The following is an 18,165-nucleotide window of genomic DNA, read 5'->3' on the forward strand; positions in this document are numbered from 1 at the left end:
CTCTTTCCCTCTCTGTCTCTCTGTCCATCTCACTTCTGGAGCACGTGTCAGGGGTCAGATGTGAAGGGCGTCCTCTGTAGGGTCATTGTTTTCCAGTGTTTGGAAGGTCACGCTCGACGTCACGTCTGCATGTGTGTCCAGTGTGAACGCAACCCCACTTCCTTCCGGCAGGAGCAGGGGATGAGAGAGACTGAGGGATCCCAGTGGAGCGCTGGGGAAGGGTGGTGGTGGGGCATTTAGAGGAGGGCCTGGAGGCGCCAGGTCATTCCCATTCTACTGTGAACGAGGCAACATCCTGACCCCTGTGGGGGTGAAAGCACTGCACTTCATGGGAAGCTAGTTACAGTGTGAGTGTGTGAGAACGAAACATCCTCCTTCTTAGTTGTTTGAACTTGAGGTAGGAAGAAAGGATGCGTGTGTGTGTATGTGTGTGCAAACACTGAGGTTTAATATGAGCTTGAATTGAAAGATAGAGGCACATGATCAGGGTCACGTCTGTTCTCACAGTTCTGAGAATGACTTCGAGATGGTCACAGAGATGCGCACACACAGTGAAAATGTCCTGGGACTGTTTACTGCACCGTAGCAGTCCAGATGTTTTCCTGTCATCGTACTAACTGACTCACTGAGCCATGCTGTCGTGTTGTTTTAGGAAATTCATATAATTATATATAAATAAATATAAATTAACAGCAATACCTCCTCCAATCAGTCTTGGAATCTCTGTTTTGTGTCCCTGACATGGTGCTCCAGCTTCATTACCCCCAGAGGAGTTATGTAGGCTTTTCATGTGATGCAGTGTGAAACTTGCCATTAATCATGCTATCCTATGCAGCAACGAGGTGGATGGGAGCCTTGAACCTGACCTTATTTTATAGGTTTCTGTTGCAGTGCTGAGATCTAATGGTGTTGACTTAGCTTTTATGTTCAAGCAGTTATTTCCTTTTGCTATGTTAGCCATCTTTTATACTCTAATCTCTTTGCCTTTTGTTGTGCTGCTAGTTCAACACCACAGACGAATGGCACTTCTCTCCAAAGACGTAATCTTCATCATGCTAACGAAACAGTCTGATTAGTGTTTGTATTTTAAACTTTTAATTAAAAAAGCCACACTTGTTATTGTGCCCTGGCAGATTAGCTGTATTTGACAAAGAATATTAAAAAAGTGGCTTATTTGTCTTCATGCTAATATTTTTCTACATTTGGCCCTTCTTTTCATTACCCTTAAGAGGCCTCAGGGCATAGCACCCCAAGGTCCAAAGTGGATCTGGCAAGCTCTAAGAAAAGCATTCGGCAGACCTCTCATCCTCAGCATCACGTTCCGCTTCCTGGCCGACCTGCTGGGCTTTGCCGGTCCTCTCTGCATCTCTGGCATAGTCCACCACATCAGCAAGGACAATCGCACCATTCAGCCACCGGTGAGGCCATGCACACAGCACAACATAACATAAAAAATACTGTTATTAGCAAGTACAGATGCTGAATTTTTACTAGTCCGACATTTAAATACGCTTTATTGCATTTGTTCAGGTAACGACAGCAGCTTTAGGCACAACAGAGACATTACATAGCTTCCTCTGGCCTCTCAAAGGTTATAGTTACAGTTAGGTGAGACATTTATGATGCCCTGTCTCCCCTGAACACCTGCCTGATGGTGCACTAATTTAAATCTCGTCAAATATTTATGAGACTTATTGCTTTAGAAGTTGTCTCTGTTCGGGCGTCTTTCTGTAAGAATAACTCTTCAATTATTTGTTTGAAAGTCAAGTCCAATGTAGGGAACGGTAAGAAAAAATAGACTTAAGAAGCACTCAGTAAATATTCTTGTCTGCAGGGCAACAAGCTGAAAAATAGTGACAATTTCGGCCAATGAGTATCGAGAGAGCAAAACACGGGGAAGTTTCGAGGATGAGTTGCCATGGAGTGCAGATATATTTCTAATCAATAATTTGTAATTCCTATTGGGAGAACGATGACTTCGTTATGCAGGATTCATTCATTTTTGAGAGAGATACCGTGTCCGTGTTCTGTAGCCCGAACTGCCTTCTTCTTGGGTTTCCAGCCTACACCCACATATCAGCTGTGCGTTTCACTCCAAAGCCTCTGTTTCATTTCAGTTTAATTGAGTTTCATGCACAATATTAATATTAAAGCTTGCTCTGAAATGGAGGTAATGTGTTTTAAATGGATGATGTTTTCCTCAAATTTTGAAGTGATGAACGTGAACATTTGTAGCTGAAATTAAAAATCCAGGGGAGTTCAGCCTATTTTCCTAACAACTGTTCCTGCTTGTCTAACCTCTCTCTGTGCCTGCACTTCCAGATAAAGCTGCTCGGGATCTATTTCATTTCCTCCAAGGAGTTTCTGGAGAACGCATACGTGTTGGCTGTGCTGCTCTTCTTCGCCCTACTCCTGCAGAGGACTTTCCTCCAGGCCTCTTACTACGTGGCTATTGAAACAGGCATCAACCTGCGTGGAGCCATACAGGTACACTGCACTAATCTGTTCTCCAAGGAAACTTTGTTTATGAGATTTAGTCGACTGGTTTAAAGATCTTTTCTTGGAAAACAGAAGTCTGATAAGTTCAGTGGCACCCAGTGAAAAGACTAAACACAGAAACTACTGTCCATTTTTTCCTTTGCTTACATGTTTTCATTTTAAAGCAATAATATCCACTGATTTGGGTGTCTGAACATGATAATCCTGCAACAAGAGGCAGTTTGCTGTTAATAAGTGGATACTTAATTGCTAAAAAGAAACATTAAAGCATTTTTTAATGACTGCAAACAAAAGGTTAGCAAAGATTTAGCAATGCCATAAATGACTACATAATTTCCATAGGGATTAATAAAGTATGCTGATTCTGATGATGATTTTGATGAATTAATTAAACACCTTCAAGTTTTATTAAGATATATACATTCACTGGACACTATTAGGTACACCTTGCTAGTACTGGGTTGTTATTATTCAATGCACTTCATGGCACAGAGTCAACAAGCTGCAGGAAACATTCTTCAGACATTTTGCTTCATATTAACACAATAACATCAAACAGTTGCTGCGGATTTGTTGCAAGCACATCCCAAAGGTGCTCTGTCGGATTTAGATCTGGTGCTTGTGGAAAGCATCTGTGTTTTCATGTTGTTTATCCCAAATTCAGACCCCACAGCCTGAATATCGCAGCAGAAGTAGAGATTCATTAAACCAGGCAAAGATTTTCTTCTATTGTCCAATTTTGGTTATGCTGTGTAAATTGTAGTCTCAGTTTCCTGTTCTTAGCTAACAGGGGTGGCACCCACCCAGTGTGGTCTTTTCCTGCTGTAGCCCATCCGCTTCAAGGCTTGATGTGTTGTATGGTCAGAGACGCTCTTATTCATACCTTTGTTGAAGTGAGTGGTTATTTGTTGATGCTGTTGCCTTCCTATCAGCTTAAAGCAGTCTGATCATTCTGCTCTGACCTCTGGCATCTACAAAGCATTTTCACACAGAGAACTGCAGCTGACCAGTATTTTCTCTTTTTGTGGGCCATTTCATATAAATCCTTGTGATAGTTGTGTGGGGTAAATCCCAGTAGATCAGCAGTTTATGAAACACAGAGACCAGCCCGTTGGGCAGCAAAACCCATGAAATGTTCAAAATAACTTAAACCACCTGATGCTCAGTTTGAGCTGCCTGCATGCCTAAGTTGTTACCATGTGATCAGCTAATTAGATATCTATGTTAACAATGAGCTGGACAGGTGGTTTGTGCGTGTGTATTGAGACACAGCATTGTGTTAAAGACTAATCAGCACTATAATCAGCACCAGTTAACTAATGATCATTACAGGGAAATGCATTGCTGTCAAGCCTTTTTTATGTTTTTTGTTCTCTCCCCAGACAAAAATCTACAACAAAATCATGCGTCTGTGCACCTCCACCATGTCCATGGGTGAGCTAACCGTAGGTCAGATCTGCAACCTGGTTGCCATCGATACCAACCAGCTTATGTGGTTCTTCTTCCTCTGCCCTAACCTGTGGGCCATGCCAGTACAGGTATGAAGCACACTGTTCTTCTCTACTCCGTAGATATCTTTAGGGTTTTGTTTCCACTGAGAGCAGCACTCAATGTAGGTGTTTTATTGAAGCTTTATATGTTTCATGCTTTAATTATATTTCTAATGGCAGCTTGATATGTTGAGGTGTTTTCTTTTGCTCTGTGCTACAGAGTAGCACTGGGTTACTTCCATTAATATACATTTCATCCAGAAATGTAACCCAGAAAGCTGCAGCACTCACTAAAGAGAACAGAAGCAGAGATGTCTGCACTACATAAACCTTAAATAAAAAGGAGAAGGTAGCTAAAATCTTCTGGAAGATGTCTCGTAGGATTTTCTATCAGTCAAACAAAAGTTATGTTAAAATTCAGTCCCACTGACAATGAAGCTGTAACTAAGCTTGAGCTGTAACTAATGTGCTGAATGCTTTTTCTTCCTCGAAAATCCTTTTGCAAAACATATTTATTGTGAAATAATTTAAATTCTGTTTACACCATGTGTACTTGCTAGCATTTTTCACCCTCCCCCTGTTTGAAACCTTCAGGATGACTGTATATCTAGTTGTCCATAAACAAAACAAGAACTAGAGGTCCAAAGCTCCAGAGTGAACCTTTAATGCTGTCTTTACTATCAGGGACTCAATGTCATTGTAACCATGGTCACAGCTCAGGTGATCTCTGTGACCGCTCTGCCTCCTGTTATTTATGTGGCTCTATGGCTTGGCTGCAATCCTTTACTGCAGAACTATAAATAATGTTTTACACTGTGTTACAGTGCAGGTATAAGTGTAACTCTGTGTCATACATTTGCTGGCTTTCTGTTACTGCATTGCATTGTGTATTGTTAGACAGTTTTCTCTGCACACCAGTGTGTTAGATATTAGTTAAGGTGTGAGTCAAAGGTGTTTATTGCACTGCATTTTTAATACCAGATTGTTTAGTGTCTGTCTTTCTGTACTGTGCATTGTATTTTCTCTTTACCATGTGGGAGAAGAAATGATTGCATGCACAGATGTGGGGGCTTAAAAACTGAGCACTGGGTGTTATAAAGCCCTTTTGGAGATGAACAGGTTGACTGCTAATGCATGCAGTAGACGACCTTTATGCACTACTTTGGAATAAGTGGACTGCATAATTTATGACACGCAGCACTGTTATTCAGCGTGTTTACTTTTATACCATTGGGATAAATTAGACTTCAATATGACAACTGTTTATGATAAAAGTACAATTTCAGCAAAACATGGAGATCAGTTAGTTTCTTGTGGAAATTTTGTGTCACAGAACGCCTGCAAAAACTCATGGCTTATCCTTCCACCTGTTTTTTCTCAAGGCCCTGTATAATTAATTTTTTATGTCATTTTTCTTCCATCTGGCCCATATCTCCCATATCATTCCATATCAGATGAAAAAGGTGTTTTTGCATTAAATAGAAATGTGAAAAGATTTAATTACACTTGAAAAAAAATTTTTTTTATAAGAAATGAATTTATGCCACAGGTCTAGTGAGTGTCACTCCTTTGGAGATATACAATTACAGGCTTCTGTTTCGGCTTGTTTAAGCCTTTGTTGGCACAAAGAAATATATTCTAATCTCTTTGCAGCAGAAAATACTGTTTTTTCTTTTTCAAGCTAATTCCTTTAAGCTCCAAGAATTGAACTTAAAGCAATTTTTAATTTTTAAGTACTAAAACGATGAAAGCGACTACTCAAATACAATATAAATACTACCTGCACAATGCTCATTAACATAAAAACCGCTCACACATTACATGTGCATATATAGTAAATCCCTGTCTAGTGTTTGTGCCTTGTTTCATTTTAATTTTTGCTCGACTACCACGTCAAACACTAAATGAAACAGTGCTAAAATGAACAAAAATAAAAAGTATTCTGTGAGCCTGCTGGTATCTCGGAGACTAAAGCAGCATTTGGATTCACTGGCCGTTCCCACCTGTCTGTGAATGAATCCATTGCGTTTGCTCTCCACTTTCTGCTGCACTGATGAGATGGATCACTGGGCGTTTGAAGTTCGTTACTCATCTCAGACGTGACAGCTCTTTACCTTTTTCACAGGATCTAGTTACCTCTGCATTTCTCTGTGTTTCAGTTTAAAGACTGCACTAATATTTTAATATTTTATTAGCCTCACATAACAGATACAATTATTTCCGTACTATATTTCTGCCTTATAAGGCTATCCAGCATTTTTTCTAGTCATGGTAGAAAAAACAGAATCCCAAAGTCTGAATTCAGGCATCAGTTGTTTTATTTCTTACATCTGTGTTTTTCCTCCAAAATATCTTTTATAGGCAGGTAGAAAAAGACAAAACAAAATGATGAATGCTTTAAAACTCACCGTGTGCTTTAAGCAACCAGAGATATCAGTCTTTTATTTGTGATACAAAAAGGCCTTTCTTGGCATTTTGGTTTTGTTCACAGTGGCTCTGGTCCATCAGGCGTCCCAGTGAGCCATAGCAGTGAACCAGCATGTACAATAACAGGAACCTGAACGAAATCCAGTCTTTTAAAAATATTAATAATTACACCTTTGCTTTTCCTGCTATGACAAGCCAAAGTATCTGTTGTGACAGGATCAGTTATGACTCAGGATGAGCTAATCAAGCCTCTTTTTGTTGAATTTTGTCTATTTCCTTCTCATTTAACATCTAAGTGAGATGACGCTTACAGCATGACCAGTTGCAATTGCAAAGAGCAGATTTGGTTCCTTTTTTTAAACAATGCTGTTGTCCCTACGGGGCTGCAAAGGCAGAAGGTGATGCAAGATATATAAAAAAAGATGCATATAAAATGGTGGAAACCCCACAGATGTGTATAGCTTGGCTGCTTAGCCCCAGTTATGTGCGATTGATGTGAGGAGCTGACAGAAACTGTGTGGGGGCTGGTGGTTTATACAGCTGACACCTTTCTAGGCCTTTATAAAGAATAAAGAGAAAACCAATCACTCACCTTCTCTCCGGTGACTCGCATCTATCTCTGTATTCACTGGATATTAGGTGTGAGGCTTTTTTGTTGTTGTTTGCTATAAGCTGACCTACTATAAGGTCACCACTTCACAGAAAGCTCTGCAGTGTGTTCATATGAATTTTGTAATTGTCAGTGGGGAGTGTTGTGTGAATGAAAACTACCTCTGTGGAAATCTTGTTTTCATCTCCTGCTTAATGTTTTTTTTCTTCCCTGCTCAGATTGTTGTGGGAGTGATCCTGCTCTACTACCTCTTGGGAATCAGTGCCTTGATTGGAGCGACCGTCATTGCTGTGTTAGCTCCTGTACAATACTTTGTGGCCACAAAGCTATCCCAAACACAGAAAAGCACCCTGGTGAGTGCTGCCATGGGCCTTTCTTTCTTTCTTTTTTAAAAGAGGTATTACTATGTAACTATTTGTATCTAGTTTTGGTCATGTTTGCATCTGAGGATGGCCGGGTGTGTCATTTAAGCTAATATATTTAAAAAAATTAATGGATGGTAATCTTCTGACCTTTTTATAATCCACTGCACATGATTACCACTTGGTCACAGTGAAGCTTTTGTAGAATGGACAATAACACAATTTAGTCACCCCTGCACCCCATACTCAGTTAAAAAATGTTTTTTTTTATAGCAGCACCTCAAAATAACAGTTATCATCTCCTTGGGGAATGAGGACTGATTTATTTATGTGCGACAACCACTTTCCACAAACCCTCCTTACCTCAGGCCTATCTGCTCCAAAGATGCATTTGTACAACCAGTCAAATATGATTACACTGTTTTTGTCGGTCCTCAGTATCGTTGCTGTGCCTTGATGTGCTGGATTGAGGTTAGGTAATCAAATGTGCCTTTATCAGGAATATTCCAGTGAGCGCCTGAAGAAGACCAACGAACTGCTGCGGGGCATCAAGCTGCTGAAACTGTATGCTTGGGAGCGCATCTTCTGTGACAGTGTGGAGGAGACCAGGGTTAAAGAGCTCACCAGCCTGCAGGCCTTTGCTCTTTACACATCCATATCCAGTAAGTTCCTTTGGTCCCCTCCCACTAATGATATTTGACCTGATTCCTGGACTCTACTAGAGTAGTTTTATATGATTCAGACTTCTCAATAGTCCAATATTTAGCTTATCCTGCCCCCTTCCTTCCTTTAACCCAGCTTTTTTCTTAAACATAAGACTTAAACAGCAAGCAGCTTGAGCTTCTGTGTTCACAGCCAGATGTGTGTCGCTGACATGACAGATTAAAGATCCGAGACTGAAACAGAGTGTTTGGAGCAATCTGCAGACTGAACTTTTGAGACTGGATTACAAATGCCGACCCCGCTGTTCAAAACTTTGGTTATACTACTGAAGCAGTATATAAACAGTACCGTGGAAAAGTCATCAGCCACCCCCCTTATTTTGAATTTTTGGCTTCTAAGGAGTCTGATTTTCCTGTACATTTTTTTAAAGTGGTCTTAAGCAATAGTCCTCCAGGTTTCCTGAAGCTCCTTCAGAGCTGCTGAAAGAGCTTTGCTGCTTTTTCACTCATTATTTTAGCCCAGTTTTTGTACCTGACCATTTTCAAAGAAACATTTTTTTAAATAAGTCATTTAACAGTGACCTATTAATTCCTGGAAAAATGCCAAAGATACCACAATTTGACAACCATAAATTTGTATTTTAAACCAAATATGTTCTTAAAAAGTTGCTGGGAAGTCATATTCACAAACTACAGGGAAAAAAATATCCTGCAAAGACCTGAGAGATGCATCTAGCCATACAGTTGATCTTCTCTTAAGTGAAGCCTCCTTAGAAATGGAAGGCTGTCAAGAAGGCGTTGTTAGGGAGGAGAACCAGGAAGGAAAGGCTGACGTATGACATATTACACAGGAACTGGACTGAAAATCAGTGGCAACAGGTCATATGGTGAAATTGTCAACAGAATAGACAGAGAAGGTCAGGAGAGAGGTACAACAGTGAGTGTCTGCAGCCATCTGTAAAATATAGTGTTGAGATCTGTCATGGTTTGCGTCTGCATCTGTATGCAATGTATCTTATGGAGTAACTAAGGAGAGCGGTGCAACCATAAGTGTTTACAGTGATCTTGGGATCTTGTCAAAATTGATAGAATTATTAACTCAGAAACATATCCACCATGCACTACCATCTGGAAAGCATCTGACTGGCAACAAAAACACACACTGTAACACTACCAGACATGCAGTTAACTCCCCAGAGCCTATCAGGAGGATCATCGTGGCAGAAAGGAACAAAAGGTAACCAACATACAAAGAAGAGCTTTGAATGTCCTTCAAAAAGCCTGGAGAACTATTCCTGAGGACTACTTGAAGAAATTACAAGAAAGAGAGTTCAGGCTGTGACGAAGAATAGGTGTGGCCATACTAAATACTGACTTGGAAGCTCATTGCAGACATTGTTTTTGCCTTATGCATGTGAATTTCCATCTATGTTTGCCAATGTTTTTGGCTTAACACTTTCACATAGTATGACAGAAAAGAAGGAAAATCTTCAGACTGAAAAATCTAAGTTCATGTTTTAGCCCCACAGGTTCCAGTCAAAATTTAGAATTCAGTCTACTGAAGCTCTGAAAGAAACTAGATGTGATAAAAACCAGTTCTGAAGGCCTGACGAGCCTGGATTATTGTTACCAGTGCTCAACATTATTACTTGATAGTAATTTATTTTTCTCTAATTGTCCATTTTCTTTTCTACTACACTCTTAGATGAACAGTCCTATAACAGGCTGAGTCCTAAATCTAAAATCAATAGTTGCTGATTGTTGTAGATGAGAGAAGAAGCAATATCGTTTCCTCACTGACAGATGACTCATGAAAGATTTATGAAGCAAAGCATTTTTATGACAGTTAAGTGTTTTCATCTGTTTATATCTTGACAACATGCCACTTTTAAATATTATCTTATATTAGAGACTGACAGAAAATTAGTAAATGATGGACAGGAGAAAAGTTTTTACAAGATTGGAATTCATTACCTTGATTGATTAGCTTGTACGTACCTGCTGCTGGGAGAAAATTAAATTCCAGCCATGAACAAAAGAGACGTTCAATATCAGTTATGTGATGTTTCAACACAACATCTGAGCAAAAAATAATATAAGGTAAAAATATTAAAAGTCAAAAAATGTTTGATTCTCTTACAGCTTTTGTGATTTTCTTATTTGCTTTCAGTTTTCATGAATGCGGCTATTCCTATAGCAGCTGTGTTGACGGTAAGTTTAATTTAAAATTTAATAATCATTATGCTTAAGTTAGCTGGGACTTTTATCCTGTTGTCTTTTTCCCCGTGTGAAGGGTAGAGCAGAGACAGTGCCAAGTAGTCTGACTGTCCAGTGACGTTTCACACTGAGACAGTGGAGGACTTTCTGACAGCGCCACAATAAATCCTGTCTGTATTTATAGAAGTCCTTCATGGATGTAGACTTGAGTGGTGACAAATGAGAAAAGTCAGACTGATACCAAGGAACAGGATGACTGTGAAGGACACATGGAGACAAACGCCTCATCTGTCATTTGATTTAATCTTCAGACTCTTAACAAGATGATGCAAGTCTGACTGGCTTCACATGCAGCTAAAAAGTTATCAATTAAAGGATGTAAATTGTTATTATGAGACTAACTTTTCCCATTATGTCCTCCTTCTGAACCTGCAGACATTTGTGGTTCACGTCCACATCTCAGAGGACGCTGATCTGTCACCAGCTGTGGCCTTTGCCTCTCTGTCCCTTTTTCACATCCTGGTCACACCCCTCTTCCTCCTCTCCAGCGTGGTGCGCTCCACTGTCAAGGCCCTGGTTAGGTGAGAAAGAAAGCCGTGTTTAGACAAATAGAATTTCTGAAGACAGTCGTGCGGGAGGAGACTTACACTACAACAACAGACTGAGCAAAGTCATGAAAAGCGTCTCGATTAGATGAAGCACTCGACCTTTACCTGCAGTGGATGGATCAGCTTATTAGATCAGCATTTTCTCGTGTAACAAAAACCTTCACTCCTCAGTTATTTCAGTCAACTGGTCTCTCACACTAATGTTTATTAATCTCACCAATTTCAAGTAGTTTGCCAATCGTAACATCGGTTGTCATTAGGGTGGTGCAGAGCAGCTACTCCGCTATCACAACTCAGATCTCCGATCCTTCTGGCTGCTTTTCTTATTGTATTGAGTGATGAAACTGATTGTTTGATGCAGTATCTGTGCAGAGTAATTAGAATAGATATGATTAAGCTATTTTATACCTTACATACCTTTATCTTCTGAGGAAATGAGCCACATGTCTGCAGATGTCTTGATAGGCTACCGATTGCACAAAAACAGGGGCTCCCCCTACAAATCTGACCTATAAATAATAAAATCTTAAAAGTTGTTAGTTTATGTTTTGTGTTGTTGGTGTCTGTAGTCTCTCTTTCCTGCACCCCTCAGCTGGTCCCTCTTTAAGACTGTAAAACTACAGAGATTGAACTGAACCGCCCTGGTTAGGCGTGCCATTGTAAACATAAGCTGTCAGATAATTATCAAATTCAAATGTGAAGGAGTTTACTAATGAAAATAATCCTCTGGGGATGTGTCATAAAATCAGCGAAGCAGAGCTCCTGCTTCTCGTTAGCACTCTTCAGGTAATAAGGCACGTTAAGTCCCATCATCTCAGTCTGTAGCTCTTAGCAGTAATCATGAATTATGTGTGATGGATGGATGAAATTGCCACAACAGTGCACATTTCTTTTCTTTTAAAGGGCCTCCTACAACGGTGTCGGCAGCCTGCTTACTTGTTAAATGTAGTAGATTATAGATTGAAACTCACCCACTTAACTGTATGGTAATGTTAGAACCCCTTTCTGATTTCAGAGGGATCGTATTTTCAGGCGTTCTTTTCTGACGATATAGCCACCCACCTCGTCGTGGTCGGCTGTTCACGGCATGGCAGACGCAGACTTCTTAAAGCAATGTGCTTGAAAGAGGAGAAGCAGTGGAAATTTAGCATAGCTGCAGAAACAGCTTGCTATAAGTCATCGTACTTGTGATGGTGTTGAGTTCAAATCTTTACATGCATGGTGAAACAAATGCCAAGCAATAAAATGACTGTTACACCTTATATTTCAGATTCTTAGAAAGAATACATTCAGATTTACCCCCTCTGTGATCTGCAGCTGTAATTTAAATACGTGTTCTCAGCACTCATTGCTGCATCATGTGCTGGTTTTAGCAGCAGAAAAACACCTCATTTTAAGTCGGATGGATGTGGAAACAGTTGGCGATCCTTTGAGGTTTCTATTTTGGGACTGTTCTATCACACACACTTAATCAATGACAAGGGGGGGAAATTTAGATTTAACACCTCAGCTTATCTTCACTCAACATGAGAAAATGTTTCTTTGAGAGGAAAGAGAGGATTTGATCATAGCAATATACTGTAAAGAAACAGAAATGCAATTTTTAGACTTTTGGACTGAACATGTGAATGAATCATGAGTCATTCTCATTCCATAATCCAGCTGATGATGGAGGTGTTTTTTTCTTGTGATCTTCTCATTTTAATGCCGTAGATTTGGGTACATACTGTTGTCATCTGTACCAGCTGTTTAATCTCTGGAGAACTTAAAGACATAAATGAAGAAAATAGGATGTAAGAGGTTTCAGCTCTTTTTATTTAGCACTGATTTTGTCATTTATTCTTCAAGGAGAAGGAGTAAAGTGAAGGTGATGCAGAGATATGTGGGTGTGTGTGACAGAGACAGACCAGCTGATAAAGCTCATCCTTAGTGAACCGTGTTTCATTGATTAGCCAGTCAGCATGGGTGGATGAAAGATGTGACACTATACAGCAGGGTGCAGTTATCTTCACATGAATGAAAGTGAACTAATTAAAATGCCACGTCACTTGAGCCGGGCTTTTATTATGAGAATTTATTATGATGCTTTATGTTGGCTATATTAATAACAGCCTGTTAATTTTATTTATGATGCATATTTTATTGAATTATTTATTGCTTCATTGCTTTTCTGTCCTCTGTTTTATTTGCAGCGTTCAGAAGCTCAGCGAGTTTTTTTCGAGCGATGAGATTGGAGACGAGCAGGAGCCCAAAGCCACGTTACCCACTGGCTCCAGCAATCACAACCAAAATCGGTATCAGGCTGTGGTAAGGGCTTGATTTTAGAAAACAACGTGGATAAAAATCACTTTCAAAGTGACTCCTTTGAACATTTTCATCCTACCTTACCGCCTTCCTCACCGTTACCTCTTTGTCCTTTGTGCTGCATGTTATACAATCCTCCTTTAGTCTTCCTCTAAACCTTTCCCTTTGTCCTGCTCCTCCTCCTCTTTATCCCGATTTTTCCAGCCCCTGAAGGTGGTGAATCGGAAGCGCCCTTCGCGGGATGACTGGAACAACTATGGCTCAGAGGGGAACCACGAAGGCGATGGACCCTTTCAGGATGTAGATCAAGATATCTGCATCAAGGTGAGAGAGACAGTCAGAGAGACCAATGAGCCATCCTCCAGACTGGGCTGCAGGTGATGAGTAACTCAGGAGCCCGACGTTTATCAGACATTTATTATTGTTACTTTAACTGAATTTTGGAATTTATGTTTAGCATTTGTTAGGCTACCTGTTAGGAAGTGAATACTCATTCCCTGCAGGTTTTTTTTTTTTTTTTTTTATTTTCACCAGCTCATGTAGGAGTGTTAATTAATATCTGGGTTACTGTAAGTGGGATTTTCAATAATGTAGGAAATCTAAGCATTTTGACACATGCCATGCAATTCTTTGCCTGCATAATTCATTCTCTGTATGTCACCTAAATATTCTGGAAGCAAGTAAACAACACCAGCATGACATGAATAAGAATTAGGCAACAGTTTTTTTATAGCCTCACACGCCAGTATGCACCATTTCGAGAAGAATTGCACGCTTACGAAGTTATTATTTGTTTGATGTTTTTACTGCATGAGCCTGGGCCATCTTTTCAGATATCAAATGGCTATTTCACCTGGGTCGATGGAGCACCAACGCTTTCAAATGTGGACATCAAAATTCCCTTTGGTGAGCATCAAACAGTGCCATGTACAGTCTGTCTGCCCCTGCTTTTCTTGTTTCTCTATTCAGTTGTTTCACGTACTCATTCACTCACAATACCGTTGCCTCTTCTTCATGAAATCTCTCAGGTAAGCTGACGATGATTGTGGGCCAGGTGGGTTGTGGAAAATCATCCTTGTTACTGGCAGCGCTGGGAGAAATGCAGAGAGTGTCTGGAACTGTCACCTGGAACAGGTCAGCTATAATTTTTTTACTCATTATTTGATGCTTGCAAAAGTGTGTGATAATCAGTTGTGAAGAACTGCAGATATTATTCCTCCTATCAGTCTGAGAGACTGATGTGCATCATATCGATCTGCAGTGAATCTTTGAGGCTGAAAGTTGATTAAAAGTAAACAGAATTGCAATTCTTCTTTAAACTCTGCTTGTCTCATTAGCATGATAGTGCTTAATAGCAGTCACCCCAGTACATCGATCACCTCACCCATCCATTCAATTACAAGGAAAAAAGACAAACGCACCACAAGGGAAACATTTGTCACTGCTGCATCTCATACAGTTCATTCACTGAAATCAAATTCAGTCCAGAGGTGAAAGGTTAATTCTAAGAAATCTGCTACCTTTAGGGACCCAAACCACTCCAGCTGATGTCACGCCATGTTTTCCTTCTCCATCCTCAGCCTGCGTTATTTTCTGACATATGGTTTTCCAAACCTCTCTGATAATTAGTCTGTCATGGGCACGTGTGTTCTTTTATTTATGTGTTTTTGCACAACTATTAATTACATGCTGCTGACACGGCAATTGCCAACAAAATCAAACTTACCAGTACTCTGTGTCCATGACACAGCAGTATAACATAAATGGATTTGTAGGTCAGTGAAATGAGCTGATATGGCAGCTTTCTTTTTTATGGTTGGGAGAAACGTTATGCAAGAATGTGGGCATCCTTTTATGCACCACTGGCCTAGATTCAGTTGGCTGCATTTGGTTGAAAATCCCAGCTGGTTTGCTGTGGCTGCAGGCCAGAAACCCACCTCCTAATGACACCTGGGTATGCCTTTTTGGCACTGATCAGCTCGCTTCCTTTAAATAATCCTCCAGTTTTCTGACATCTGGCTTTTTTAGGTTGAATTAATTTATCTGGACAAATGTTTGTTTGTTTTAAATTACTGATTTGAGACCAGATTTGGCTTTTGAGCTGTAAATTAGATCATCATTTCAACAAAAAAAGTGTGTGAAAATTGTGTTAATTGAGGATTTTGGTTAAATAACAATAAAGTGGTATTCACCATGTGGTTAATAAAAAGAAAGGAAATGCCAAAAGCTTTAAAAAGACATAACAACTGAGCTTAATTTACTCTATTTCACTGCGTACTGTGTATCTGTTACAAGCAAAGTGATCCGTCCATTCAAGAATAAAATTATGTTTCTCATACTGTACAATAAATTGGAAGAAAAACTGCTATTATATGACGCTTCAGATTCATTTTGTTACGCTTTGAGCCCCAGATGTAAAAAACCACAGTGCTAAATGAAAGCATCCTAGTTTGACAGATTTAAATAGATGAAATACTTTTTTCATTATAATCTGGATTATTTTGGCTTAATAGTTTGAATACAGTTTATTAATAAATAGATCATTACCTATTAACATTTAACAATGCTGTTCGTTCTGGACAAACTATAAACTTTGTCTGGTTTACTTATTTTTTGACCGTTTATTTAGACCGTTGGATTGAGTTCATTTAGTGACCCAGTTCTCCTTTTTGGTGCCTTCTGAGTCTTTTTTTTTAAGTCCTGCTGCAGATGTAGCTTTCCACTCTAAACCCAGTGGGTCTAGAAAGGCAGACTGAATTTAAAATAGCACAATGCAAAGTGAATCCTCATATCGTGCCAGATGCATTCTGGGAGCCATTAGCCTTCGTTTTCTGCATCTGAATGTCTCGTCACCTACCCGGGATGGCGCTGCTATCGGTCTCCATTTGTCACCAAAGTCTAGGCTGTTCTACTTGATTGTCACAATGTCTCTGGCAGCCAAACACACACTCACACACTCCTTCTGTGTCGATGCCAGGGTTGTGCTGGCACTCCCTCTGATATTAAATTGGAATGAACTTCAAGCACGCCAAGTGCTCGAGCGTCTAAGTTATCATCTATCCCTGGGAGACTAAAAGGCTGTCAGTTAGACTTTGCATTGCTGAAGTATGCAGACACACAACCTGAGTAGTTTCTTCCTCTGTTTTCTCTGATTTTGCTGTTATTGTCATGCAATGTGTTTGAGTCAGCAGCATGTACTGTATCGCTAAGAAACACACATAAACATGCAGATTAAATGAGAGCAGCTTGTGCCCGGCAGGGGCCGAACACATGACTAATCAGACGCGCGAGCATGTGAGCTTGTCAGATATATAAAGACAGTCTCATTGACTTGGCGGTAATTGGTGATTCAGAGTCAGCTGTTACTGACCGGCTGATGGTGTTTATGACTGTGATACCTTGTCTGAGCTCACCATGCTCCATGTGTTTGTTTCACCAAGCATTAAAAACCTATTCTAGTCACTTGAAAAAAAAAAGGGGCCATTGAACAGCTGTTGTGAAGCTTCTGTATTAGATTGAGGGCCCCTCTGTTCACGAAAGTTACGCTTTTTTTTCTGAGCTTTTTAATGATTTCTTGTTCACCTTGGCTTACAGATTGAAACTGAACCTCTTTAACCTTTGGGAAAAAAGCTTCTTTTTTTATTTTTAAATCAGCTTTGCTTTTTCTGAGCTGTATGTGACATTGCAAGGACTGGGACTGTACCACAGAATCATTAGACAGGAGAAAAGCTCTAGTCTGTCTTTGCAGGGGTACTTGATTTTAATAAAGTCTGATAATATTGTAATTAAATGGAACCTGTTGGATTACAGGTCCCAGAGGGTGGCATCTTTCCTATTAAGGGTGACTACATGATAAAAACTCAATTAATCTCATCCATTGGTGGGAAACCACACACACACAAACACCCCACCTGCTCCCTCTGGCACCTGTAGTCCTCTTCAACTCTCCTGATCCAAATATGGCACAGAGCAGGGGGGCATCTGGGGTTTCTCTTACGTTAAAGTACATGACTATTTGCATCTTGACCTTGATATTCAGTCAAAATGCCGAAGGTCTCTTTGCACGTGCGCACTACACCCAGAGTTCAGCTATTAGACAGGATGGTTGTGACCTTAAAGCATACCTGTTGAAGTAATTAACTGCAGCAGGACAGTGACTTACTCTTTTTTTAGAATTACCGGATGAAAAGTGCGCTTTACTGTGGAGGATCACTCTGGATCCTGGAGGATCAACTATGGAGTTTGTAGACTGCTTTAAATTATCAAGCTGAAGGAAACTTGAGAATTTATTGATGATTCACTACACACTTTGCAGTATTTATTTTCTTTAGGCACACAGCAACTGGTGGCTACATCACAACCAAAATGACTGCAACCATGTGCAATCAACTTGTTATGAAAATTGGTCACCTGCAGACTGACTGTGCTGGATGCTTGACTTCTGGGCAATCAGCTGGTTTTGCAGCTACTTGCAATTGGTCTCAGACAGCAAAACAATTCAATGCAATCCGATGCCGACCACTAGTTTTTTCGTGGTCTCACAAATGTTGCCAACCTATTTTTCCTCTAGTGTGACTGGGCCATTAAAGACACCAGGTAAATACTTACAAATCCTCCACACCCTGCCTCAGGCATGCAGTGGGGAAAATGTTCAGATATATGCCATTAAACGCACTTATTAATGACACATGGTGCAGTGCTGTTTGCACTTATACTTTATGCACATAGCATAATAATTGTTTTGTATAATGTGTGCATTGCTTTTATTGTCTGTTTGCATTGTCTGCACGTTGTCTGCATTGCTTATGAGTCACCATCAATCAGAAATAAATTCCTTAATATTCTTGGCTGATAACGTTGATTCTGATTTTGAGCACCATTAGTCCCCGTCATCGTTAGGGGACTTTTAAGTTTATTAAAGTTAGAAAGTGTTGGTGAATTACTCAGCCTAGCTTTAAAGATTAGACTTCAGTTCCTTGCTGCTGA

At 40.0% G+C, this 18,165-nt stretch overlaps 1 protein-coding gene across 1 annotated transcript in view; it reads left to right on the forward strand.

Annotated features, from left to right (window-relative positions):
* Nucleotides 1–18,165, forward strand: part of abcc8 (ATP-binding cassette, sub-family C (CFTR/MRP), member 8) — a 58,546-nt gene that overhangs the window by 16,054 nt on the left and 24,327 nt on the right. The window contains exons 7-17 of the mRNA XM_039614416.1: nucleotides 1,230–1,418; nucleotides 2,323–2,487; nucleotides 3,882–4,037; nucleotides 7,245–7,379; nucleotides 7,888–8,050; nucleotides 10,221–10,261; nucleotides 10,703–10,848; nucleotides 13,068–13,182; nucleotides 13,384–13,503; nucleotides 14,013–14,085; nucleotides 14,208–14,313. Coding sequence (XP_039470350.1) covers nucleotides 1,230–1,418; nucleotides 2,323–2,487; nucleotides 3,882–4,037; nucleotides 7,245–7,379; nucleotides 7,888–8,050; nucleotides 10,221–10,261; nucleotides 10,703–10,848; nucleotides 13,068–13,182; nucleotides 13,384–13,503; nucleotides 14,013–14,085; nucleotides 14,208–14,313 — 1,409 coding nt within the window. The remainder of the gene's footprint in view (nucleotides 1–1,229; nucleotides 1,419–2,322; nucleotides 2,488–3,881; nucleotides 4,038–7,244; nucleotides 7,380–7,887; nucleotides 8,051–10,220; nucleotides 10,262–10,702; nucleotides 10,849–13,067; nucleotides 13,183–13,383; nucleotides 13,504–14,012; nucleotides 14,086–14,207; nucleotides 14,314–18,165) is intronic.

Source organism: Oreochromis aureus, linkage group 7 (assembly GCF_013358895.1).
Source record: "Oreochromis aureus strain Israel breed Guangdong linkage group 7, ZZ_aureus, whole genome shotgun sequence".
Lineage (NCBI taxonomy): Eukaryota > Metazoa > Chordata > Actinopteri > Cichliformes > Cichlidae > Oreochromis > Oreochromis aureus.